The sequence below is a fragment of the Mustela nivalis genome, assembly GCF_964662115.1.
Source record: "Mustela nivalis genome assembly, chromosome: 6".
NCBI classification, from domain to species: domain Eukaryota; kingdom Metazoa; phylum Chordata; class Mammalia; order Carnivora; family Mustelidae; genus Mustela; species Mustela nivalis.
The window spans coordinates 98,029,126-98,055,255 of record NC_139025.1 but is presented as its reverse complement, the minus strand read 5'-3'; the positions used below and the strand labels follow the sequence as shown (position 1 = coordinate 98,055,255).

General features: G+C 53.2%; 1 protein-coding gene and 2 long non-coding RNA genes across 9 annotated transcripts in view; 1 reads left to right on the top strand and 2 right to left on the bottom strand.

The window, feature by feature from the left end:
• Positions 1-4,021: 4,021 nt before the first annotated feature.
• Positions 4,022-26,130, top strand: part of LOC309867843 (membrane progestin receptor gamma) — a 74,924-nt gene continuing 52,815 nt past the window's right edge. For 4 of the 6 annotated variants that reach the window (XM_082736913.1, XM_082736908.1, XM_082736909.1 and 1 more), the window contains exon 1: positions 18,828-19,203. In XM_082736913.1, coding sequence (XP_082593039.1) covers positions 19,095-19,203 — 109 coding nt within the window. In that variant the 5' untranslated portion in view covers positions 18,828-19,094. Of the gene's footprint in view, positions 4,601-12,100; positions 12,193-18,827; positions 19,204-26,130 lie in introns of those variants that run through there. The other 2 variants (XM_082736911.1, XM_082736912.1) reach the window with 2 other exon arrangements.
• On the bottom strand, positions 5,386-7,740 carry LOC309867860. The gene is made up of 2 exons (XR_014313354.1): positions 7,285-7,740; positions 5,386-5,718 (listed from the first exon to the last, which is right to left on the bottom strand). It is a non-coding gene; the product is annotated as an uncharacterized lncRNA (long non-coding RNA).
• Positions 12,930-20,826, bottom strand: LOC309867857. 2 transcript variants are annotated; one of them, XR_014313349.1, is made up of 4 exons: positions 20,193-20,826; positions 16,442-16,514; positions 14,848-15,041; positions 12,930-13,253 (listed from the first exon to the last, which is right to left on the bottom strand). It is a non-coding gene; the product is annotated as an uncharacterized lncRNA (long non-coding RNA). The 2 variants fall into 2 exon arrangements; XR_014313350.1 differs by lacking the exon at positions 12,930-13,253 and having other exon boundaries at positions 13,917-17,599.

Sequence of the window (26,130 nt, the reverse complement as noted above, 5' to 3'; positions counted from 1 at the left end):
CAGGTGCCCTCCTCTACCGATGCGGTCCTGCAGCTCTCCCCCTGCAAACGGGGTGCTGCCTGAGTCCCTTGTATGGGGGATCGTGGACCCTCGGCCGCTGTGCAGATCTGCTTTGACCTACAAAGCTCACACGAGAGACCCTAGTGGTCTGCTAGGTCCTCTCATGGCATCTCTGCTTCTTCTCCATGAGCATCTTTACTCCTTAGGTCAAATGACCCTGAAGGCCCTTCCAGATTCTCTTGTTCTTGATGGATACTGGCCCCGAGAAGCCCAGCTGGCACAGGGCAGACTGGGACAACCTCCAGGTACCCCAGAGGACAGGCCCTTGTGGTCTTTCCCTGGGGAGGCCAGGGGCCAGGCCCTAAGCATGGTCCTGTGGCCTGGCGCTGGCCATGTTGGGTCCCAGACAAGGAAGGGGGGGCATCACCCTCCTCCCCTCTCAGCATCTTCTCCTCCACGCACACCATTCAGGGGCCAGCCCTTCATGTTCCAGCTACCCCATCCTGCTCCAAGGACTGCACCCATACCTGGGCAGGGTCTGCCAGGTAGGGAGGTGGGGGCTGGGATCTCCGTAGGGAATGCAAAGCTCTGTGATGCCCCACAGCTCCTTGACAAAGGGCTGTCAAGCCCGGGGCATCTGCAGAGTGGCTGAGGCACAGCGGGTGGTGAGCAAACCCTCCTAGAGCGGTGTCTTTCCCATAGGTACCCCACGAGGGAGAGGTGTTAGAGAAAGAGGCACAAAGGGTGCTGTTGAAATAGCCATGACCAGGCCGGGAGGTGTTGGGATGGGAAGTCAAAGGAAGGGGAGTCCTCCAACTTACCACCCCAGCCTCCTGTCTCCTTCTTAGACAACCAGGTGGGGTGTCTCCCAGGCAGCTGAGATGTGGTGGGAAATTGAGGAATCACGAGGTGTCCCCAGGGGGAGGAAAGACACTGTACTGGGTTGAATGGTGTCCCTTAAAAAGATAATGCCATGTCCTAGCCTCCAGTCCCTGTGACTATGAATTGATTTAGAGAAAAGTGTCTTAGCAGGTGTCATTAAGTTAAGGATCTTGACATGGGATCCTCTTGAAGCCAGTGACTGGAGTCCTTGTGCAAATAAGAGAGAACACAGAGTGACACAGAGGAGAAGGCTGTGTGATTGGAGCCAGGCCACCATAAGCCCAGAACCTCCCAGAGCCCCCAGAAGCTGAAAGAGACAAGGACTTGGGGTCGTATGGAAATTTCTAAAGGGTTGTGTCCCTGCAGACACTTGGATCTGAGACTTCTAGCCTCCAGGACAGTGAGAGAGTACGTTTCTGCAGTTTTAAGCCATTGCACCTGTGGTGATTTTTTTCAGTCACCCTAGGAGACCAATGTCTGAACACAGCGGCCCAAAGGGAAGCTCTTCGAGAAGTTCCCATCAACCACAAACTCTCCCTGAGCGGCCACTTCTTCTCCCATGGACTTGAGCCTACTTCCGGCCCTGATGAGGCAAAGAGAAAGCTTTGTCAGACGCACTGTAGGGCAGTGCTGGCTCCTCTCCCAGCCTCAGTTTTCTCATCTGCAAAGTGAAGCAGTGACCCTGGCCTGAAGATTCCATCACAGGGACCCAAAAGGAGGGACACGACCTGGGGGCAAAGTGAGGGTTGGGTGCACCCGAGTCCCACTGTGATGTGCGGGTGCATGATTCCTGCTGTCTGACCAGGTCATATGGACAAAGAGGACAGACCTGCTGGGCTCCTCCAGGAGGAGCTGGCCAGCCCCCAAGGAATAAGCTCCTTTTTGGGAAAAGTACCTCTGACATGGAGTGCCAGGCACACCCAGGTGCCAGGGAGGGCAAGAGGGAGAAAGTCATATGGATGGGGAGGGAATGTCCTCCAAAAAGGGAATTGTTGTAAAAGTGTCCCAAGGAGAACTGACATTTCTGAGTGACACCTTCCTTTTCCCCCTGCCCTCCCTCTAGCCTCTAACCGCTTGCAGATGAACCCCCCTTTCACAGTCCATCTCTCCTTGCCACGAAGAGAGGCAGTGCCCAGCCCAGCATGGGGCAGGTCCACACTTTTACTGAGGCCCTGGAAAAGAAACAACAAAACCTGTGTTAAATTCACTCAGTGCTCCTAAGTTCACAGAGCACTTCCAAAAGTGTTATGTGGTCACCGCGATAGCCCTGCAAGGAACGAGCTTTGGATCCCACTCTACAGATAAGAAACCAAGGGTCAGAGAGGAGAACCAACGGCTCAAGGCCATCTTGACACAGGCTGCCTGACTCCTGGTGCTCTTTCCGTGTCACTTCACTGCCTTCTCTGACATGTCCTCTGCCACCTCCCTGGGAGATTCAGGTATCTCCCAATGGGTGTGGCCTCAAAATCCTCCAAGGTCTGCAGCTCCCAGCGTTGCTTTGCAGACCCTCCCTGGGACTGTAGCACCCTCCCCTCTGCTCCCAACTCTGTACATTGGCTCGGCTCCTTCTCCTGGGCTCGCATGCTCCTCCTAGAACATTCCCAGTCCTTCCCATGCTTCCTGCCCTTTTAGGCTGCACAGGGGGCCCAGACACTCTACAGAGTTCTCAAGTCCTGGTTCTAGTTCTAGCTCCGAATCCTTTGCTCCCTGTGTGACCTTGGGTACGTCACTCTTCCTCTCTGGGTCTCCGTTTCCTCCCGTGTGAAGTGGGGGAGTTGAACCCAATACTCCATAAATTCTTCTCCATGTGGTCCAAAGTGCTCCCCATTCCCCCATCACCCGGCTCTGCCCTCCCTGTGTGCATCCACAGCTGCCCTCCTTGCTCCACATCCTTCTTCAGGGGGTCCTGTTTCACCATTCAGATGGGCTTTAATCTTCCTGCGGCAGAGGTGGGATGGGGGAGCTGCCGCACCTGCCAACCAGGTGGTTGGTCAAGACAGGCTGATCAATTAATCTGAGCACCCTCCTTCTGGCTTCGGAAGCCCCTTAATCTTTGCCCTTTGGGTCCTAAGGTGCACACAGAGAAGCCTGCAGTGGGCACAGGTGGCCCCTGTTTGCTTTGGCGGGGGATGCTGGTGGTGGGCTGTGTGACCGCTCTGTGTGCGCCACAGCTTCTGCAAGAGTGGAGAGGGGAGGGGGTGCGACCAGCCCTAGACTTTGAAAGCGGGACACCCTGTTCTGCCTATTCTGCCTCAGAAGCCCATCACTGTCACAGGCATCAAAAGATGACATCAGAAAGCACATAGCGCCGCGCCTTGCCTTCCCCTTCAAAGGGCTTCACATCTCATATGTCATTTAATCCCCCAAACCCTTGGGAAGGCAAAGCCGGGATTATTAACGACGGACTTGTCCAAGGCCACTCTGAATTCAGCAAAAGCTGGACTGGGACCTGTTCCCTCTGTGCTGACCGTTCTTGTCAAGCTCTGGTTTGCACAGGCTGGCTGCCTGTTTGCGTGGCCACCTCACTTTCCTCCGAGAATTACCTCTGACAGGACAGGCTGATTAGACTGAGACACACGCACATACACACACTGCTTTACAGCTACAAGGAAACCTCAGCAAGACGCCCCATAGCACGACTCAGGATCCATAAAAAGGGCCTTAGAGATAATTAACTCACAGCAAGTGGGGAAACAGGTTCAGAAAGGGATAGAGACTTGTCTAAGGTCACAGACCTAAATGGAAGCTTCAGGACTCCTGGTCCTGTGCTCCTTCCACTGTGTCTGCACATTTAACAAACATGGCAAGGCAGTTAGCAGAAAGAACCCAGAAGGCCTGGGCGGGCAAGGAAGGACAACCTCCATCTCAGTCTGGAAGTTTTGTCCAAAGGATGCATGTTCCAGAATTCCTCGGGAGGTCGGGTGGGAGCAGGCAGGAAATAGCAGCAACCTGCTCCTTCAGCACCTGGGAGCAGCCTCACAGGCTGGAGGGCTGTTTCTTCATTGTCCCCTGTGTCCCTTCAACTCTTGTCGCTGTGTCCACTGAGTGGCAGGCGTCCAGGCCCAGCACCTTCCAGATCAGGGAAATGGAGTCCTGAGGAAAAGCAGAGGGTGGCAAAGCTCCCCCGGGGCAAGGGCATTCCGGAGAGAGCCAGTGGAGCTGACGCCAAGGCCAAGAACAGCCCGGGGTGGGGAAAGGACGTGGTGGGGTGGGGCTGCGGGTACCCAGTTGTTTTTTTTTCCTTTCCCGTGCTCCACCCGGTGCATTCTTCTGAAGGGCAGGCTCCCAGACCTTGGCCCCCAGGAGTAGGGGTGGACGTGAAGCACGTGAAAGGGTCCCAGGGGTGGGGGGGCCTATGCGCCCCTCGCGACTCCACCAGGCACAGCGCTTGGGTGGCATCTCCGGCAGGCGAATGGTGGGCGCCGCACTGGAGGTCACCGAGTCAGGCGTCGGGGGCACGCGGTTGGGTGCTGGCAGGCGCCGGGAGGGGGTGCCCCCTGCCCTCGGCTCCTCCCCCGGGGCCGACGCGCCCCGCCCCGCCCTGCGCGGGAGGGCACCGGGGGCGGGACCCGCGGGGAGGCGCGCCGACTGGCCGGGCCAGGTGCAGCGCCCGCATGTCTGAGGGCCGCCGAGACCCCGGAGGAGTGTCCCGGTGTCCGGCCGGCCCGTGCCGCGCCCCTGCGCCCCTCGCCGGCCGCCGGCGACCCTCGTAAGCCAGGTAACCGAGGGCGGGACTCCTGACCGGCTCCGCGCGCGTCCTCCGCGGCTGGGGGTCCACGCGCACCCCGCCGTCCCCACGCTGCCCGCCGCCCGAGGGCCGCTCTCGGGAAGTTGGCGCCGGAATGGCCGCGCATCGGGCGGAGCGACCGGCACCCGTGGCCCCGCACGCCCCGGCCCGGGGTCCTGTCCCGCGGGGGGCCGGTGCGGAGCCTGGGCGGGCGCGCGCGGGGTCTCCGCCGACACGGGGGATGCTGGTCTTCTCGGTAGTTCCATTTCTCACTCCCCTGAGCGTTTGCGTCCCTCCTCGTCCCCGCAGCCCCTTCACAGAGTCCTGCGCTGGGGACTGCGGAGTTGGCGATTTTTGGAGGGATGTTTACATTCGCGTCTCCCGCCGCCTCTGGCCAGATGCATGAGGGAGAGCCGGCCTCGGCAGGAGGGGTGCGGGTGAGGGGGCGGCCTCTGTCGGGGCGGCCGTCTAGGCCCTGCTGCAGTGGGAAATCCCGGCTTCTGCCCTGCCTTGGCATCCTTGGGCGCCCCCAAACCCCAGCCCTGCGCAGGAGAGAGCATGGCTCTCCTGCAGCCCGTCAGGGGCCTGGACGGATCTGCTGGGTTGGGGTTAGACGGTGCCACTGCCCGCGCAGGACGGGAGAGAACAGACGAGGGAGGTTTGCCAATCAGAGAACTAACATGGACACATCTCTGATTTCACCCCTTCTCTCCCCCATAAGCCAGTGAGGCAGTGGGTCTTATTCCATTGACAAATGAACAAAAAAGGGACTCAAAGAAGTTCAATAATTTGCTGGGAGAAAATGGTGTATCTGAACTTCAAGCCAGTCTCCTAGAACCAGATGGTTGGTTCTCCAGTTTTGCTGGGCCCCTGACTCAGCAGGGGTTCATTTCTTCTCCCCTCATCCCTTGAGGTTCTTCCCCTGGAAGGGGGAGGTCAGGAGAGGGTCCCACCAAGAAGAAAGAAAATCGGGTTCGGTAGCTCCTGGGGGAGAAAGCCAGCTCCTTGCCCGCCACAGGACCACAAGAGAGCAGGCACCTGTTGGGCTCACTGCTCTGGAGGTAGTGCCTGGCTCGCAGGAGGTACTCAGCAGACCAGAAGAAATGAACCTGAAATGACAGAGCTCCATTTGCAGCTGATGGACCTCTGCCCTTGGTGGAGAAAGAGGGTCCTCTGAAAGGTAGGACCCAAAAGGTGCCTACTACCTCAGAGGGTCCTTGACCTCCTTACCCACTTGGGGCAGTCGGCAAGCACATCCATAATGCTAGTGTGCCTTTCCAGACAGCAAGGGTTTCCCCAGGTCTACTTCTTTTTTTTTTTTTTTTTTAAGATTATATTTATTTGGTAGAGAGAGACAAAGTGAGGAAGGGAACACAAGCATTGGGAGTGGGAGAGGGAGAAGCCAGCTTCTGGCTGAGCAGGGAGCCCAATGCAGGGCTTGATCCGAGGACTCTGGGATCAGGACCTGAGCCAAAAGCAGGCGCTAATGACTGAGCCACCCAGGTGCCCCACCCCGGATCCACTTCTTGCGGATCTCCACTTTCAGACCAGGGAGAAGCAGAGGGAGATGGGTTACATCCCCAAAAGAAGACTCGCAAGGCTGCTTTCCAAAGGTAGTTGGTTCCTTTGGTACTGCTGAAAATAGTGCCTCTTCCAGGCAGCCTTTAAAAAATTCCCTGGGACACTGGAAAACCAAGGGGGACCAAAGCTGTGCCCTTGGCAGCCCTGGGAGAAAGGAAGGAGCTCCAGACCACTGGGCCAGGGATGACAAACCAGGCTGAGAAGGTGTGACCAGATGTGTGCACCAGGAAGAGTGAGGACACTGTCCTACCCAAGGTCCTGGGGAAAGCTTGGGGCTCTGAGGCCTCCCTTAGGAATCTGTTAAGAGTGGTTTCCTTGGAGGACTCAAGAACTACATAGGTGTAGGGACAAGCAGGATGGAGAAACTCGAGTTTGGGGGTGGAGAGGAGGGCCAAGAATCGTCTACAGTAGAAGCTAAAACTTTATGTGGTAAAAAAAAAAAAAAAAGCCTAGGTGCACTAAGTAGCTTCAGCTCCCAACCCCTGCCCCCAGTCATTCATCCAGCTGTCATTTTTAAGGAATTTTATCTGTGTTTTAAGGAAAACTCTGGGGCCCTGTGGAGTCATCTGGAGGATAGATGGAAGAAGATTTTCCAAGGAAGCTGGCAGGGGCATAGGTGGGAGGTGGGGTCCCTGGAGGCGTTTCCTCCTCACGCTCATGGGAAATGCAGTCCCTGCCTTCTTTCCTGATTGCTTGGAGGGGGCGATGGTCGCATTTTTAATACTGAGAATAAGCATTCAATAATTGTCAGCTGGTTGCCGGGCACTACAACCCAGTGGGCCACACAGATGGGATGGAGAGCCTGGGGGCCAGGGTGGTCGGCACCCCCACACAGAGGAAGCTGTTCTCGTATGGGCCCACTCAGTAGACAAGTGGGGACTTCGGCTGTTTCCCTGAGCCCTGCTCTTGACCCCCAAATCCTTTTTCATTGCCACTGTGGTTTGCCATATTAAGATTGGGAATGTCCCTGTGCCTTGGTGTTGGGGGAGATGCTGGAAATTGTGCCTCTAAGGATGTATGGGAGTTTACCAGCTGCTTTGAAAAATTGTGGAGGAAGAGGACAGGGAGATGGAGGAAACAAAGGTAACACTTGCCTGAAGCAGTGATTCTGTCCTGGTGCCTCCTGGGTCCCAAGCCACCGTTGCTTCTCCCATTCTTGCTCCCCAGCTGCTCCCTGTTTCGTCCCTTCCGCTGGAGTGAGTGAGGCCCCAGCCTGAGACATAGCTCATGCATTTTTGACCCCTGGCCTCCTCTTTATCACCACCATCACGATGAGGCTGGTGGCTTCCAGCAACAGGGGATGGAAAAGTACCCCTGTTGTGACATGAGGTGAGTCAGTCCTCCAGTGATGGGGTGCTCTGTCAGCTCTGACGCCTGGACCTGCGCCCTGGTGCTTGGCTTGCAGTTGGGAACACAGTGCTCATTCCCTGGGGGCAAGGACAAGGGTGACTCGATATAATATTTTGAAATTATGTAGATGGTAGTGAGAAGCCAGAAGGTGCGAGAGAGACAATCAATTTTAGTGTCTAGGAGAAGAAGCGGGGCCCCCCTAGCCGAGCCCACGCTGTGCCCTCGAAAGTGAGGTTTGCTTTAGAGAGCTGTCCTGGCTCCTGGCCTTGAACCAGGCCAGGGCCACCCCCAGCGTGCTCCGTGGTGATTTGAGTTATGAACTCTGCCTAGGCATCCAAAAGGTGTTTTGCCTGGATGCACCACGGTCCTTGAGACGTTCTTCCCCTTTGATTATTCGGGGACCCCTGGCCAGGCTGACCTGAGCAGGATGATTGGGGCCTGTCCAAGGAGTAGAGCCGTCTTGGGCTTCTCAATCCTGTGGTCCCGCATTCGGCCACCCTGCCAGCTTGCTACCAGTCTCTGAGCTGGTCACTGCATGCCTGGTAGCTGGAGGAGGCTGGTGGCCGGCGGGAACTGGATTCTAATCCTGGTACTAGTTTGTCACAGTGCAACTTCGGCCAGGTCGCTTCCTGGGCCTCAGTTTCCTCACCTGTAAAAGACAGCTTGGCTTAGATCAGGGTTTCTCACTTCAGCACTGCCCATGTCTGGGATGGTTCTTCTGGATAGTTCTTTGCTGTGGGGGCTGTCCTGTGCATTGTGGAGTGCTCAGCAGCATCCTCGGCTTCTAACCACCGCCCCCCCCCCCCGGGGATGCCAGGAGCACCACCTTTCACTCCTTCTTGACAACCAAAGATGTCTCGAGAGGATGCTAAATGTTCTCGAAGGCAGGATCATCCCTGGTTGAGAACCTCTGGGTTGGATGATCCTTGATGACCCCCCTCGGATTATCCTCAGGATGGGGGACGCATTTGCCTTTTCTAGTCCCTGTTTTATAAACATGGCCTGTGTGTCAACAAGGAGCCCAGGGAGAGGGGTCCAGGGGCTCTTAGGGTGGGACATGCGCTGGGAAGAAAAGGGAGGTTCTGGGCCTTTGCCTCTTGCTGAGCACCACGGCCAAGTCCGCTTTGCCTTCCAGACCTTGGGTTACATAAGAAGATGGGGGGCGGGCATGCCTGTGGCCGGCACATGCACTAGGGTCAGGAGCCTTCCACCAGTGACTAATCATCCCCCTGAGCCCTAAGGACTCAGCTTCTCCTCCTACATGGGCCTTTCTCCCCTCTCTCTCTGCCTGCCCCTGGGAGGATACAGGAAGTGAATCAGCCCACCCGCCAAGCAGAGGGGGAGGGGCAGAACCCACTGGTGTTGGACACAAGGGCCATGCAGCCTACACGGACTGGACCCAGCCCTGGTTTGGTCTTGTTTATTCCTCCCAAGTGAGCTGTTTATTAACTCTGTCCACAGAAGTCCCTTCTGACCTCACTGCTTGACAGAAGGATGAAGAGGTCTCTTCTCCAGAGAGGGGAGGGGTTTTTCCATGGGTGCTGGAAGTAAATCGCTGTCCTGGGGATGACAGGCTGTGAGATTCGGGATAATGTTAACCAAAATGATTGGTTTGGGTTGTTCTTTCTGTTTCTTTTAAAACTTTTTTACTGGGTTTACTTGCTACAGAACATTGATTTCTGGTGTACACCATGATGATTTGACGTCCATATACCCTGCGAGGGGTTCGCCACGGTAAATCTGGTTACTGCCTGTCCCCATCCCAAGCTGACTTTTAGGCTCTACTCTTGACCACTTCCAAGTCTGCACAACATATCACTGACTCTAGTCACCATGCTGCACATCACATCCCCATGACCTCTTCATTTTGTGATTAGAAGTGCACCCCTCCTGACCCCCTTTTTTTTTAACCATCTGCCTTGAAGGCCTATAGATGGCTGTCAGCGGCAGGGCTAGGAGCAGTCAGTTAATTAGACACAGTCCCTGCCTGCCGAGGCCTTCAGTCCTTCAGTCTGTGCGGACGAAGATTCAGTCTGTAACTGTCTTTACCAATCTGCCCTGTAGACTCAGTGTAGACACAAACAGAACTCTGTACTCGTTAAACACGAACTCCCCATCTCCTCCAACTGCCAGCCCCTGGTGATTACCATTCTTCATTGGGTCTCCACGAATCTGATCATCCTGGGTACCCCGTAGGAGCGGGATCAGGGGACACGCAGACTCCTGCATCTGGCTTGTTTCACTGAGCACCCTGTGGTAAGGCTCATTTGTGTTAAGGGACATCTGATTTTCTTTCCCTTTTAAACAATTTTTGAAGACTTACTTATTTTAGAGAGAGAGAATGAGAGAGCGAGAGGGAGGGGAGGAGGGGAGAATCTTAAGCAGTCTCCCTGCTGGGCACCCAGCCCAGCCCCGGGACCCAATCTCACAACCCTGGGAGCAGGGCTTGAGCCCAAAGGGGAGTCAGAAGCTGAACCGACTGTGCCCCCCAGGAGCCCCGGATTTTCTCTCCTTTCAAGGACTGACTAGTGTCCACTGTATGGAAGCATTGCGTGTTCTCTACCCATTCATCTGTGGACAGCCCTCTGGCTTGCTTCGACCTTTTGGCTGTCTTCAGTCATGCTGCTGTGAACACGGGCGTGCAGGTATCTGTGTGAGTCCCTGCTTTCAGTTCTTTGTTGAGTATATCCCCAGAAGCAGAACTGCTGGATGGTATGGAAATTGTGTTTAAGTTTTTGAGGGATCACTGTGCTGTTGAGGAAGAAGTATTAGAATTAGGCTTTGAGGATGAACACGAGCTAAACTAACCTAGCTAACCAAGCATCTTGGTAAGGGGAAGGCAGGGGAGGGGAAAGCCTAAACTGCACCATGAAACCCAGTGGTGTGTGTACTCTGGGTTGAAGCAGGGTGTGGCGGGCAAGGAGGCCAAGGAGAGGGCAGAGGAGGAAGGGTCTGGGACCAGGCTGGAGAGCCTGGGCTCTGAGAAGCATGGAAGGGTTGTTTGGTTTTAAAGATTTGATTTGTTTATTTGAGAGAGCATGCGAGTGAGAGGCGGGAGTGGGGAAAGCCTGAAGCAGGCTTTGTGCTGAGCACATAGCCCATGGCGGGGCTCGATACCACAACCAGGAGATCATGACCTAAGCCAAAACCCAGAGCTGGGCGCTTTACCAACTGAGCCCCCCAGGTGCCCCTTTGGACAGGGTTTGTAATCGGGAAGTGACACAGACCGCTGGTGTCTTAGAAAGATGTCACAGGGGTGGTGTCACAGGTGGACCGGGAGGGAAAGAGGCTTAAGGCAAACAAAACTGGGTAACACATGAAGCCACACAGTTGGGGCGCGTGGAGGGTTCAGGCGTGAGGGTGGGCACGCTGCCCAGAGGCGACTGGGTTTGTGCCTTGGCGGCGGGATGACTGGTGGTGCCCCTGCTGGGTTGGCTTACAGGGGAAGTGGCTGGCCTGACAAGATGATGGAGGAGGAAGCCCAGGCTGGATGGCTTGAAGGGTGTCTTGGAACCACTCGGGTGGAGATGAGGGTTTGTGGGGTGGGCAGAGCTGTGGTACCAGGAGAGGAGCGAGCTGGTCAAGGGGCCAGGGGAAGGACTGCCATGGCATGGCACAGAGGACTCATCAGAGTTGGAAGCCAGGAAACGAAGCGGCCTCTTCCTGGGACAGGTCCAATCCTGTCCACTTTTATCAGTCCAGACAATCAATCTCTGTACTTAAGGCTGGGCACTGGGGGTGGGAGATACAGAGATAAACATGAGCCAGTGACTTCAATTCATTTATTCATCCTATAAAGCTTAGATAATAGAATGTGGCTGATACCTTTGCTCAGTTAAATATTTAATCACAGTGGGGTTAGGTGATAATGGAGCATGTTTTAAAAGTGTGTCATTTAGTCTACAGCTGGGTTTCTCACCTCAGCACCACTGACATTTTGGACCAGAGAATTCTTGGTCATGGGAGCTGCTGTGTGCCTTTGGCCGCGCCCCTGGCCTCTATACGCCTTAGATGCCAGGAGCTCTACACACACCCCAATCCATTCGTAGCAACCAAAAATGTCTTCAAAACATTGCCAAATGTCCCCTGGGGGGACAAAAATCACCTTTAGTTGACATCCTTTGGTCTGGAGGCCAGGAAAGCGTTCTTGAAGGAATGTTAATCTGAGTTCTAGAAGATATATAAGAATCAAGATAAAGCAGGAACAGGTGTGGGAGCAGAGGGGAGAGTATTCAAGGCACAGGTGACAGTGTGTGCAAAGGCCCTGAGGTGGGAGAGAGCATGAAGGGAAACCGGTGAAGGGAGCCTTGGTGGAGGTGGGGAGAGTGGCTGGCTTCTAGGAATACTTGGGAGGGAGCACAGGCAAGGAAGCCTCTCTGAAGTGGAGGACAGAACTGGCTGGAAGCTGGTGAGTGACACTTGGGCATGTTGGGTTTGAGACCCCTGGAGACTTACTTCCACGTGGAGCCCTGAGGTCAGACAAGAGGTCTGGCAGGAACTAACACATTTGGGAGTTACCTGCAAACCCATGACGAGTGAAGCCTCGGGGTGGCGTGTGGACCAAGAAGAGAAGAGCAAAGAGGAGGACCTGGAGGGGAGTTTCACCATTTAGAGACTGGGGAAGACTGCTCAGAGAGGGAGCACAGAAACCGGTAAGGCTTGGTGCTCCGGAAACTGGGGGAGGCGTGTTCAAGGAGGAGGGCGTGGCCGCCGTGAAGTGGGTGGAGCCAGAGCGAGGACTGGCAAGCAGCCGCTGGAGGCCGGAGACCTGAAATCAGGGAGGCCAGTTCCCCTGGGGCAGCTCAGGCAGGTCTGGCAGAGGCCGCTGGGGAGTAAGGGAGGAGGGAAGGGAGACAGCAGGCTGAGGGTTTCGCCAAAAGCCTGTCTGCTGTAGAGGTGAGAAGAGACTGTGGAAGCCCGAACCCTTTGCTCATCTAATCTGCTTGTTGCCCCTGTCTTTTTTCTTAGAAAATAAATGTGCATGGATCATAATTTTTAAAATTGCAAAGATTTAACTGTGAAAAGTCTCCATCTACCGTCTTCCTTAGCCTCCTAGTGTTCTCCCTTCTTGCAAGCAACTTTCCCAGTTTCGCACGCACTTTATTTCTTGCGTGAATTAAAACATACATGGAGAGTAGTTCTCCCCAAGCGTTAGTACACTGTGTGTTCCTTTCTGCCCCTCATTTGTTCTTTTCCCACTTAGCTGTCTTGGAATGCTTCCAGATCAGTACGTAAAGTACTTTTTCATTCTTATTTCCGGCTATAGAATGTTCTACGGTATGGATGTCACACCATTTATTTGAGGAATCTCCTGGGTTTTGGACATCACAAACAATGTCCCACTGAATCACCTTGTGCTTTAGTCAGTGGGCAGTGCTGGTGGTTACCCGTGGGATAAAATCTCAGAAGTGGAATTGAAGGGCCAGAAAGTGTGTGCCTTTGTATTTTGAAAAACATTAGTAAATTGCTCTCCATAGAATTTTTAGGAATGTATACTGCCAGCAGCAATGTACAAGCATGCTGGTTTCCCACGCCCTCTGACATGAAATGTTACCAAACTTGCTGATATTTGCCAATCTGGAAGACAGAAATAGTTTCTCAATAGAGTTTTAATTTGCATTTCTTGGGCTACCAATAAGGGTGAACATGTTTTCACACACATGAGAGCCACTTGTGTTTTCTTTTCTGTGAACTGTCTCTTCACATGTTCTGCCTACTTAAAAAAAAAAAAAAAAAAAGATTTATTTATTAATTTTGAGGCGGGGTGGGGAGCAAAGCAGAGGGGGAAGGAGAGAGAATATGAAGCAGACTCTGTGCTGAGCGTGGAGCCCAACATGGGGCTCAGTCCCATGACCCCAAGATCATGACCTGAGCCAAAACTAAGAGTCAGACACCCGACCGAGTTCACCACCCAGGTGTCCCTGTTTTGCTTACTTTCTATCAGGTCTTTGGTCTTAGACTTACGGAATTGGAGACTATCTCTCTATATTAAGGAAACTATTCTTTGGTCTAGAATATCACTTACAAGTGTTTCCCCCAGAGTTGATCAAGCTTTTGCTGCCTTTTTTTTTTTTTTTAAAGAATTATGGATGCCGACAGAGAGAGTCACCCGAGTGGCAGGTCCCTGGCGTAGTGGTCCCTGAGGAAGCACTGGGGTGGGTTCCGGATTGGGAACCTCCTCTCTGCTGTGTAACAGGCAGAGGAAGGGAGAAGGCTGCCGGGCAGATGGTTGAATTAGTCCAGGGATGGGGCTGTGTTGATGAGGCATCAGAAGATTAGACAGGAGAATGATGGCATTAGCAAGAAAGTGATTGGATTAGCAAGTTCTAGAAACTGAGCCCGATAAGGGGAAGCAAGTGGATGGTGTGTGCTTTCTTAGGCTCTGTGTTTGTCTCTTGGGCACCGTTGAATCGTGGGGACAGACTAAAGGCTGCCGTTGCTTAGATCTTGCTTGTGATCTGGAGTCTTCCTTATCTCCCTCTCACATGCCACGCTAACGTCTCCCGCCCTGAACCACCCAGCCCCAACGACCAGCCCACTATGGATGGCCCTGTACCCTGAAGCCCACCTGAACTGTTCAGACTAGACAACCCGAAGCCAGTTGCCCTGCCCGGTTTTGCCTTCCCTTCCTTCCTCTGCCTCCTGACCAGCACTTGTGCTTCTCCACCTGGCCACGTGTGGCTTCTCTACGTGTGGAATAGCTTGCCCCCCCTCAGGAAATGAAAGTAAGGAAAATCTTCTTTCAGTCTCAGGGAGGCTCTAGGATGCCACTGTGGGTGGTTAAATAAGTAGGCTCTCAGGGCGGGCTTCCTGGAGGAGGTTGCCTGGAGATGAGGCAAGGCCTTGCAGTGGGATGGCAGAAGCACTGGTTGGGAGGCACAAGGGGGTGTCTGTGGAGAAGGGTGGGCAGCTCAGAACCCTCAGAACCAAGGCTGCAGAGAAAGATAGGAGAGGAGGCAGATCTGACCACATAGAAGATCTGACCACAGAGAAGAAGCAGAAGCGATAGGGTCCACAATGCAGGGCAGGGCCTGTGGGTACAATTTAAAAATTCCGTTTTTTAATTCCTAGGAATAATTTGATTTTGTGTTAACGCCCTACGGGGGTTCAGGGTAGGGCTGCTTACGATAAAAGGTCTAAACAGGGCCTGGTGGTCCACCCCAACTCTTGACAAGATAGCAGACTCCCCTGCCCCCTTCCCTTTTTGATGCCACATTAACAGCACCCATCCCTGAATGACCTAGCTCTCCGCCTTCCCTTCCTCAACGTGCTACCATCAGCACCTCCACATGGCACCCCACACCCACCTTTCTGCTGCTACACGGGGCCATGCTTCCCCTCCAGTCTCAGGGGAACTTCCACCATCCTGGTGGTTTCTGCCTCCTCCATGAACGCTCGGCTCCCAGAGCCTCTCTTCCTCAGGATCAGCTGCCACACTGGCCAACTGGTTCTCAGCTTCATGGCATTTGAATGGAGAAGAGACTTCTTGCAGAACAAACAGCTTCGGAAACATGGCGGACAGAGTAATAGCTGTGGAGTGGCGGGCTGCGGTCTTGTTCGTTGGGGGCCCTGACCCACACTGCCGCAAGTCACACAGAGTCTTTTTGGGGGGCTGAGGGGTGGGGGGGGTGAGGTTGCCCCTTGTAATAATGTGGGTCCAGATCCCTGTCCTGTGTGCCGCACGTCAGTGAGTCCAAAGGAAGTTCGTGAACGCGTGCACACGGTTGGCGATTACTCATGCTACCTCTCGATTTCTTTCTTGTTGCCTAGAACGTTATTTACCTTCTGGAGGGTGGAATTTGTGGGGAAAGAATCTCACATTCAGCAGGCACCCATCTAGTTCTGATGAACTCTGAACTGGGCCATGGGCTGTGGGGCTTAGAATCATGTCGTATTTGCTTGCTCCCCGCTCCGCCACAGAAAGGTACCAACACGCTCTGTGGGCTCACCCGCCAGTGCAGAGAATAAAGGGAAGCCATGCTGTGCTTGGCCAATCCGACTTCTAGAAAGAGGAAGAGCTTGAGCAGGCAGCTGGTGTGGAAGAGGTGGCAGAGGGGAAGGGTGCGGGCAAGAGGTCTGGCAAGGAGGCCCCCACATTTCAGGCCAGCCGTCCATGAGGGGAGGTTGAGGGTTAGGATTCCGGGGTAACAGGAGGATGGTGATGGGTACCCTGGGGGCAGCGGAGTCCCCACAGGATCTGTCAGTGTTGGGAGGGGTCCGGTTGTGCATGTTGAACCCTCTCTGCTTTCAGGGGAGCCCTCGGGACCCTGCAGCTAGATGGGATGGGGATGAGACTCAGTGACCTTGCACTTCTGTGAATCCGGTGAGGGTTTTTGCCTCCTGAAGGATTCTTTGGTTGCCCCCGGGGCAGGAAACAAGTGTTTCCCCAGATCCAGCTTGGGCTTGGGCTAAGACTTGCAGGAGATCTTTTGGAAAGCGGAGGAGGGAGCCACCGAGGGGGGCAGAGTGTCGGTTTCTGATACGTGGGATGCCGGTAGTTTATATCTTGGATGTTTTTGGTGCATATCCTCTCTAGAACCTGACTGATGGTTTAAAAAAAAAATGTAAGTGATAAAAAAAGGAAATTGTGTGAAGGAGGATGAAACACTTGGCTTAACCACGAGGCTGGAAGAGAGGATGTGGGAGGGAGAAAGTGACAGCCCTGCTGCTCTCCTCCTCCCTTCGCCGCCGTCTTCCCTCCTTCCCTCCTCCCCCCAGCCCGGGTCTGTCTTAATCTTCACTGCCCTCCGGGGACAGTTCCTCTGACAACAGTCGCTTGAATGCTGGAAGGATTCTTAACAAGGCTGGGGCTTCTGGACTTTCCACAGGCCCAGCTTGCTGTGTGATCCCAAGTAAGTGGCCCAGCATCTCTGGGTCCAGTTTTCATGCCCAGTGTCTCACCTGGAGTCCTGGAGCAGAGGAATTTTGCCTTTTAGGTGCCTTGGCTTGCCACCCTCGAGATTTCCTTAAAGGTCTGAAAAGAGATGAACAGGGGTCTGAGGAAGTGAACTCTCCAGAGTTTGGTCAGGGGAGCTGTTTGGGCTGGGCTTGGGGCCAGCGGGTCTCACCAGGCCCACCTGGATATGCCAAGCGGAAGCACCCACCCTTCTTTGTCCCAAGGCCTCGGATTTGACTTTCAAGGGGAAAGCACATCCCCAGTTAAGGTGGGCTTTGTTCCATTAAAGCCTGCTTTGCTCAGGCTCCTGTGATGGTGTGAGGAGGAGGCTGAGGGCTCTGTGGGTGTCATGGCTCCTGGAGCTGGGGAGTGGGGGGGGTTGGGGAACAGGGGGTTGGTGGGGAGGCAAAGTGCTTCATGCACCTACCTGGTCGCGCCTGGCCGGTCCTGCCTCCAGCTCCCCTCCCTGAGCGCCTGCTGCTGCAGGCGGGTGCACCCTGTCCCCTGTCCTCATGCTGGGGTGAGAAACGAGGCACAGACAGGTCACGCAGCTCAGTTAGAGTCCCTTGGGCCTCCCAGGGACGGCTCAGTCACGCGTGAGCTCCCTGCCCATGTTGTCTTCCCACCTGTTGATTCTCTGCTCCAATTTATCCCCCTGGAACGCCAGCCGTGGGCAGTGATTGTGGAGGTGAATTCACTCCCACTCAGGGAGGAAGAGTGGGGCCTCTGTGGGGAAAGTGAGAGGAAAAAGATTTCCTCTAAAAATGTCAGCTCAGCCCCGTGACCCCTCCCCTGTCCTCAGGGTTCCAGAATGCACCTGAGGCCCTTCCTTCAAGACCCAAACAAATGAATCCGAAATGGTGAAAGTCACACGGTTGAGAATGGTGAAAGTCACACGGTTGAGGTGGCCCCACTTTACTCCCTCCTCACACAGATGCAAACTGGCATGGCATCCCGGGGCCAAGAGATGAGAGACCCTTTTACAGGTGTGTGTTCACCTTGACGGTGCTTCCGGCTTCCCTGTGCTCTGGGGGACACGTGCTTGGGAGAGCTGTGTTCTCAGCATGAAAGTGAGGATTTTCTTCTCACTTTTCATCTGGAGGCTTGGTGTTCCTCCCTGGGCAAAGTGAGACTGTTTCCACACTAACCAGCTGCTGTAGGGGCTTTCAGGGGCAGGAAGGGAGGACCAGAGCTCAGGGACAGGTGCAGCCAGGATTCCCCCTTCCCACCGTCCCATGCTTGCCAGTTCCACGCTGTAGACTCTGGTGGGCCCTCTTGGGTTCCTTGCAGACCCCAGGGAAGGAGCTCAGGCCAGCTGGAGCCTCAGAGGTGGTCTGGCTGCCGAGGCTCAGGGTTCACTCTTGATGCCCTCCTGAGCTCTGGCTACACGGTCTTGGGGGCTGATTTGGAAGGACCTTTTATTCCCATTTTTCAGAGGTTTTTAAATAATGCGTTTCGCTTCAGCCCTTGAAAAAAGCCTGTGCTTACTACTAATGCTAGAATAACGACCAGTGTCATATGTCAGCCAGTGGGGCTCTTAATCCATGGCTGCATTCAAATATTGTGAAATATATTGCTTATGACCTTGGGCTAGCAGGAAAAATACCACTCCGGTGAGGAGGAAGGAGGGTCAATTTTGCTATCTAGCTGGTGGTCTGCAGCCGGCCCGAGACATGAGCACATCCTATCAGCTCAGGCGCCACGGGACACCCACTGCGTACCCAGCGCTTACACACTGGTTCCTGTTCATGCCCGAAACAGACCAGACAGGTAGTCACTTGGGATTATAAAAGCCACCATGTGGGGCCATATTGGGAAAATTCAGTGGAGCGTAAAATGCCCATAAGGGGCTAGAATAGACCATGAGCTCAATAAATGGGACTTCAAATCAACGTCATCCCCATTTTACAGAGGAGGAAAGCGAGGCCGAAAAGGACTCTGGGACTCAAAACCAGGTTGACCAGACTCCAGAGCCCAGACTCCCCTGTCTCTGGTGGGAATGACTGTGTGTGTTGTGCACCCTTTCCTGTCTGGGCCCTCTGTCCTCCTTTGACCTTCAGCGGCCTCTTGTCAGCTGAGGGTTGGGCACATGCCCCCCTCCCCCTCCCATCCCAGTCCATGTGAACCTCTTTCTTCTGCCAGTTCACAGTTCCCCGGCTCCTTGCCACCCCTGACCATTTCCCTAGCTCCTGTGCACTATGTTCTTTAGGTAATAATTACATGGACTAGTTCACCCACCAGTTTGATCAGTTAACAATCCCCCCCAGGCCCGATGTGTGAAGCGCAGAGTTAATGATTGCTAAGAAAATCAGCTCATGAATTTGAATCATCTGAGGAGGAAGTCAGGGAGAGAGGTGGCTTTGACTTATTGGGCCTGGAGAGGGGCTGCACCCAGGGTCTGGGCCTGCTCCTCATGCCCCGCAGTGCTCTCGCACCTTCCTGTTCTCCAGCTCTTATCTCGCACCACCAGCATGCCGGCCCACTTTCCCATCCCCCTCCCTGGAGGCACCCTTCTCTCCTCTGCCAAAGCCAGCCCTTCCCCTCTCAAGCTTTACTTCCTCTGGGAGCCTTCTCTGATGACCCAGCATCCTTGCTCTGGGCCCCTTCTCTGAATTCCCCTGCACAGCTGGGCAGATTTCCTTCTGAGTGCTCCCTAGCATGTCAGGCACTGTGCGTGGTTCCTGGGACTCAGCTGTGAGCATGGCAGGACCCTGCTGTCCAGGAGGGGGACAGACACGCTGCTCTGGAAACTCCCGTGCAGGCCGAGGTATGACAAGGGGCTCCAGAGGACGCCCAGAGCCAGATGGGAGGTGAGGGGCTCGGGTGGACTGAAGGGGGAGATAGAATTTTCCAGGCAGACAAAGTAGGGCGTCTGGAAGCAGAGAGAGCCATGCGTAGAGGCGTGGTTAGGAGGACAGGTGATGATTCCCGTGTGGCTATGTGGCCTTTGAGGCACCTGTGAAACACCAAGCCAGTGTGTCTGGGAGGCAGGGGGCCTCTCAGAGAAGTCTGTCTCCTTCGTTCCCAGCGATCCCTCCCAGTTGGTTATGGGGTCTGTCTCCTCAGAAAGAAGGGATCTCTTTGAGGGCTGCCATGATTTCTGACCATTGCACTCAGCAAGGCCCGAGTCATGGGCACCTGCTCCCTGAGGGGATGTGGAACCGAATCTAAAACTTTCCTCCTTTGGGGCCCATCCCTGGACCCTCTCTCATTCGTCTTCTCTTCCCTCTGAGCACACGCTTTCCACCTTTTCCTCCTGGCCCTGGTCCCCAGCAACTTGTTCTTTCTCTCACTGTTGACTCCGAGTGTCTTGTGTCCTGAGTGGACCTAAGCCGTGTGGAGGTGGACAGTCCCAGAAGCTCAGAGCAGTGGTCTCAGGACTGGGCCTTGCATGAGACTCCGCACTGGAGGTTGATAACCAGCCAGGTCTCTGGGGGGGCCCCCTGCGGATTCCGACTGCGAGAGCCTGAGGTGGGCTCACCTAGTCTGGTCTGTGTTTCCAGCCTTCACCTCTGGGTCTTTGGATGCACAGTTGAGTTTGGGACTTGATATGAGAAGAGGTTTTCCAGGCCCCTGTCTCGACCTGTAACTTCACCTTCCTCCCCAGGGTAGGTGCCCCAGAACCCACCTGGATATTTTCCAGGTGGGGAGCTCAGTGCCCATGAAGCGGGCCTCTCTCCCTGGATGTCAGTGCCTCTGTGGTATGAGCAGAAACCCCCCTCCCAGAAGAGCCCTTTGGGGGATCTTGGTTCTCACCTTATGAGCTGCATGATCTCCTCCAGGGTTCCAGACCTGCCTCCCCAGGAGGTGCGAAGGTGCTGGGTGCCTCGTCCTCCCCAGGTCTCCCTCCTTTCCGTCCTCCTTTGCTCTGGGCTCTCTTGCAGGCTGACAGCCTTATCTCAGACTTTTAAGTTTCTGATCAGATTAGAGGCTTGGGAAGCGGGTGAAGATGGGATCTTGAGTTCTCCAGCAGCCTGACATTTGACCCCAATAGTCAGGACCCACATTCATCTTCCATCAACCTGGTAGGAACTCACACTTTCCCAGCCTTGGGGGACGAACCCCCCTATACACCTGCTCTGGAGGCCAGCGAATTGCGAGGTGTGGACAGCCCAGTCTTCACTCCCCAGAGCTCAGTGCCAGACCAGCTCTGGGTGGGCTCTGTTCTCCCTTTGGACTAGAATGTCAGCCGTCTCAGCTCTGGCTATGCTGTAGGTCACTGGGCTTCACCGGCTCTTCCTGACCTTTGGAGAGCTTACCTTAATTGAGCTGTGGTGGGCCCAACCAAGCACTATATTTGAGAGCTTTCTAGGTGGTTCTAAGGTGCATCCCAAGTTGAGGACCACTAGGCTGCATTCCCAGAACCCCTCAGGCCAGCTCTTGCATGGGGATAGTTATATGGGAGTAAAAGAGCCAGGGCCCTCTTACTCTGTATATTCTAAATATTGAAATATTATTTTACATTATCTGTATTTTATACATTTTATGAAAGCTTACTTAAAAATTTAAGTCAGAAGGTGCCTGGGTGGCTCAGTCGGTTGAATGTGCGACTCTTGGTTTCAGCTCAGGTCCTGATCTCAGGGTTGTGGAGATTGACCCCTGTGTAGGGCTCCTTGCTGGGTGGGAAGCCTGCTTCACATTCTCGCCCTCTGCCCCCCTCTACACCCCCGTCAAATAAATAAATAAAGATTTTTAAAAAATTTAAGTCCGTAAAACCAAATATTTAATAATCAAAAATACATCAATGTAAAATTGGTAAAAATAGACTTTACAGCTCTAGTCTAAACTCACAGATAGACAAAAATGACGCAATAAAACCGTTAAAATCTACACAAAGTACGTTGGTGGTACCACTGTATCTCAAGTATGTTTTTTTCCTATCAGACTTTCGAAAAAAAGCTTTCCCTGGCTCTCCCCTAGCCGGAGAATGGTGAGAAGAGAGATTTGTGAGATATCGTCGAATACTTTCCGCTGACACAGCCTTTTGGTTTTTTTTCAGGGACTGCTGTCTTTTATTTAAAAGGAGCCATCGTCTCCTTCCTGAAGCATTTCCGGTTTGTCCTCAAGTTCTTTGGTTTTATCTTGTTCAGATGGAGAGTCTGAGGCAGCATTTCCTGTATCAGTTTTGGAACTGTTGTGTTGATATTCCATGTGTTAGGAAAGTCGGCGAATAGAGTAATGATCATTCTAGCAACAGAATTTTGCTTTGTCTGCCGCCATGCACTGTCTGAGGAGGAATTGAGATGTAGTTCACATTTCAAGGGTTTGGGATTTGTTTTGTTTTGTCTCAGATTGGTTTTTTTTTTTTTTTTAATGTGACTATTTCCTTTTTAAAACATATACAAAAATTGAGACATATGCAGAAATTCCATGCCTGACCTCAACACTGACCATCTTGTGGCCAGTCTTCCTTCCACCCTGACCCAGCACCCCTGCTCCCAGCTGGATTCCGTCGAAGCTGATCTAAGACATAGTATCATTTCATCTGTAATTCCTTCACAGTTCTCTCAGTGAATAGGGCTCTTTAAAAAACACAGCTGTGGTTCTATGATTGCACCTTAAGAACTGATCATTTCTCACTGTCATAAAATATCTGGCGTTCAGATTTCCTCAGTTGTCTCTCTCTTTTTTTTTTTTTTTTTTAACAGTTGGTATGAGATTTCAGACCTTAAAAATTCGCAAATAAACATTTTGGACCAAGGGAAAATACACCATTTTGGCACCGAGGTGTAAGGTTTATGAATAAAGCCTGGCAACCACTGGGCAGAAGGTTCTAGACAAATGGGCCATTCATGGGGCGCCTGGGTGGCTCAGTGGATTAAAGCCTCTGCCTTCGGCTGGGACCTCTCTGCTCAGCGGAGTCTGCCTCTCCCTCTCTCTCTGCCTGCCTCTCTGCCTATTTGCGATCTCTATCAAATAAATAAATAAAATCTTTTAAAAAATTATGCATTCAAGCAACAGCAATACCGCGCCTGGTCCCAGCCTGGGCACGGTGGACACAGCAGTGAACCAGGCAGACTTAGCCAGTCTTGCCAGTGGGGAGCCAGGGCATTTCACTGTGAAATTTGCAAATAGGATAATAGAGACTCTTGCAAATGATGCTTGAGTTTAGTTTTGAAGAATGGGCACCTGGGTGCCTTAGTCAGCTAAACGTCTGTGTTAAGCTCCGGGACATGATCCCAGAGTCCTGGGATTGAGCCCCATGTCGGGCTTCCTGCTCAGTGGAGGACCTGCTTCCCCCTCTCCACACTACTTGTGCACTCTCTTTCCTCTCTCTCTTTCCTTCTCTCTCAAATAGTGTCTTTGAAAAAAGAATGCATAGAATTTTGTTAAGAAGAGAAAGTGGAAGGAGAGATATCCCTCTCCTAGTAAACAGCAAGTGCAAAAACATGGAGCATTCAAGGACAAAGAAGAGTGATGGGGTGTGATGGGGTGTGGGGCATGTGGCAAGACTGGTGGCAGGTGATGCTGAGGCTGGGTGGGCTGTGGAGGTCTTGAGGATATGCTAAAGAGCGGGGTCTTCTAGGACCTCCAGAGGAGACCCTATGACTTTGTCATAGGAACATAAAATTTGGACCATGAGTCGGGAGAGCAGAGCCTTGTCAGAACTATGAAGAGTTATTAGATTTGCAAGCCCTTCCTGGAGCCCTCCACTAGACCGGGAGCCTCACATGCTGGGGGCAGACTGATGTCTCTCTTCAACCCCATGGCTTTCCAGGGCTGGCCTGGAGCAGGGCATACGCAAGGTGCTCACTATGTGACCACTGACTGATGACTTCCTGGAGCTCCCAGTGCAGGGTGCTCTTGCCCAGCTCCACCTTCACCATGGTCATGGCAGAGGGAGCCCCTAAGGGGTTCTGCGGCTGGAGGAAGTGAGGTGGCTTTTCCAAAATGGGCAAGCTGTTTGGCTTTATGCAACTGTGTCCCACTTACCCTGAATGGGGTCTTCAAGGTCAGGGTTGCTCCTGGGCCAGCAGTCAGGATGGGGCACAGGGAGGAAGGGAGGAAGGCTCAGATTCGAGATTCTCAGGTGGTGGGTATAATAGGAAAGGCTGGTCAACCTGCAGATTGGCTCACAAAGCTAATTTCTCCAAGACTCGCCAAGGGTTCCCTTATTTCCTTTTAACAGCATTGTTGCTTTGGTGAAAAAAACCAAATGACACAGGCTCATTGTGGGCAAACTCCAGTGTCATAGAAAAGGAGGAAGGGAGTAGAGCACATCCCTAGGGCTGACCACTGCCGCCTAGAGGGAGCCACCTTGAGCACTTCAGGGAACATCCTTCCGAACACCTTTCCATCCATAAACACAAGCAGTTAAATGTAACACAGTTTTATATGGCGGGTGTTACAAGATTTATGCGGCCCCATAACCTGCTTTTTTCATTTAACAACATGTCATGACACCGTTTCCTGTCAGTAACCACAGATCTGTAACATTTTTAATAGCCGCGCCATGCAATTTTGCATGGCTCGACCGTAACTTACCGGACCAGCTCGCTAGTGCCAGAAATTTGGATTGTTTCCAGCTTTTCACAATGTGCTAAAGAATATCATTCAGCTTTTTCAGATGCGCAGTCATCACCTAGCAGTAATATCTAGAATAGCCAGGATCCCTGGAACAAAGGAAAGGCTTGGTTCACTCCCAGGTCCTAAAGCCACGCTGGGAGGTCACCATGGCAACCTCTCCCCGCACGTGGAGCGCCCATTAGCTACACCTCCAGCCAGGGAGGTGGGTCAGAGCCTGAAAGGTAACAGTCTAGTTTCAAGCAAAACTCTAAACCCAGGGCAGAAGGAGCATGAGAGTGTGTTAATGCAGTACGGGGACGGGCTAGGGTAGAGTAGTATTAATAGTCACTTTTTATTGAGTGCTTGTTATCTGGTAGTTACTATGGTTTTTTCATCCTCACAAGAGTCATTGATAACTTTCATTATTCTCATTTAACTAATAAGAAAATGCAAGTTGAAGAGATTAGGCGATCGGTCCAAGGGCACCCAGGAAATGATGGAGCCAGAATTTGAAATTTTCTGGCATCCGCCACTCAGAATGCTCCTTACCGTCCCTTGGGCTGCCAGCCTCTCCCCCATCAGCATCCCTGAGGCCTCTGGTCCTGACTCCCACCCTCTAGTGCATTCATTTCCACTGCCTTCAGACGGCGCACCCCGAGCCTTCACGGGGGCTCTTCTCCAGACCCCATGCTGGGCACTAGCCACTCCCTCCCCTCCACCACCCCACGCTGAACTGTGGACAGCTCCCCAAATGTGTACTCCGCCCACCTCCGCACATTGGCTCCTGCTGTACCCTCAGTTTAGAGTGGTCTCTGTCCTCCATGGCTGCTGCACTCCTGCTTATTCTTCAACCCTTAGCTCAAGCTTTATGTCTTCAAGAAGTCTTTCCTGACTCCCTGGTGTGATGCCCCTCCTCTCTGTTCCCCCCAGAAACAGCTGATGGTTCCAACCATCAGATGTGTTTTGTGTCACATGTCAGTGTTGATCTCCTGCACTAGAATGTGAGCTCTTAAGGGATGAAGGTTGCTCCCCCGTGTCCTATGTAGTATCAGACACATAATGGGTGTTCAGGAAGTGGGTGCTGAATGAATGAGTAAATAAATGGCCAAGCATAGTCCTGTGCACTTTCCATTGCTGCTCCTTGCCCCAGGCAGCTCTCCCCAGGGGGAGCAGAGGGATGGCTTTGACCCAGGCATGTTGGATGAGCACCCTGTCTACCAGCAGCTGCTCCCAGCTTCCCTGCCTCTCACCTGGCTGCTTCCCCAACGTTGCCCCTCAACACCAGCCCCCCAGCCTCCACCCTCCTCCAGACTGGCTCACCCCTTTCTCTCACAGTTCCTAACCTTGCCCTACCAGGGAAACCGAGATACTGGGCAAATCCTCTAGATATTGTTCCTGCTGCCTCCCACCCCCCAGCTCTGTCAATTTTATTCCATCAGAACCATGAACTTGACTTTTTCTTATCCCTTGGATCTTCTGTCTGCTCTTCTCCCTCTGGAGGACCTTTGAAAGTCACCTCTCTTTGCCTCCAAAATAGATCTGTAGCCTTGCTTGCTCCTTCAAGATATGGTCACATATTTTTAAACTGCAAATCTGTGCACATCAGACTCAACCAAAAACTGCTTTGGTCTTATTCCCTTCCTTCATGGGTGTCACTATTTCTCAGCCTGTGGGGCATGGCACTCCGAGACCCTGGCTGTCTCTCTCTCTCTCTGTCGTCAGATACCTGACTTCGATCACCAGAGCCCAAAACACAGAGCTCAGGGCCAAGCCTGGCAGGCATTGGCGGGGGTGTGGGGAGGCCGTCTACTATGAACCTGACTGCGCTTACCCCATTTACCTGGAAAGAAGAAATAGCAAGTTGCAGCTGTATGTGAACTTGACCTTCAGATTTGTCAAGACAAACTGGAGTCCGGGTTTTTCTATGAGGTCCCTTGATTTTTTGATGTCAGGTTACCTTTTCTTAATAGACTTTCTTCTTTTTTATAGCTGTGTTAGGTTTTTAGAAAAATTGTGCTGGAAGTAGAGTTCCCAATGCCCCCTTCTGGCCCAACCCCTTCCCCTATTATTAACAGCTTCCACTGCCATGGTACATTGGTTACAGCTGATGACCAACACTGATACGTTATTAACTGATGCGGGTAGTTACATCAGGGTTCCCCAGTGTATGATGTCATGTATCGACCTC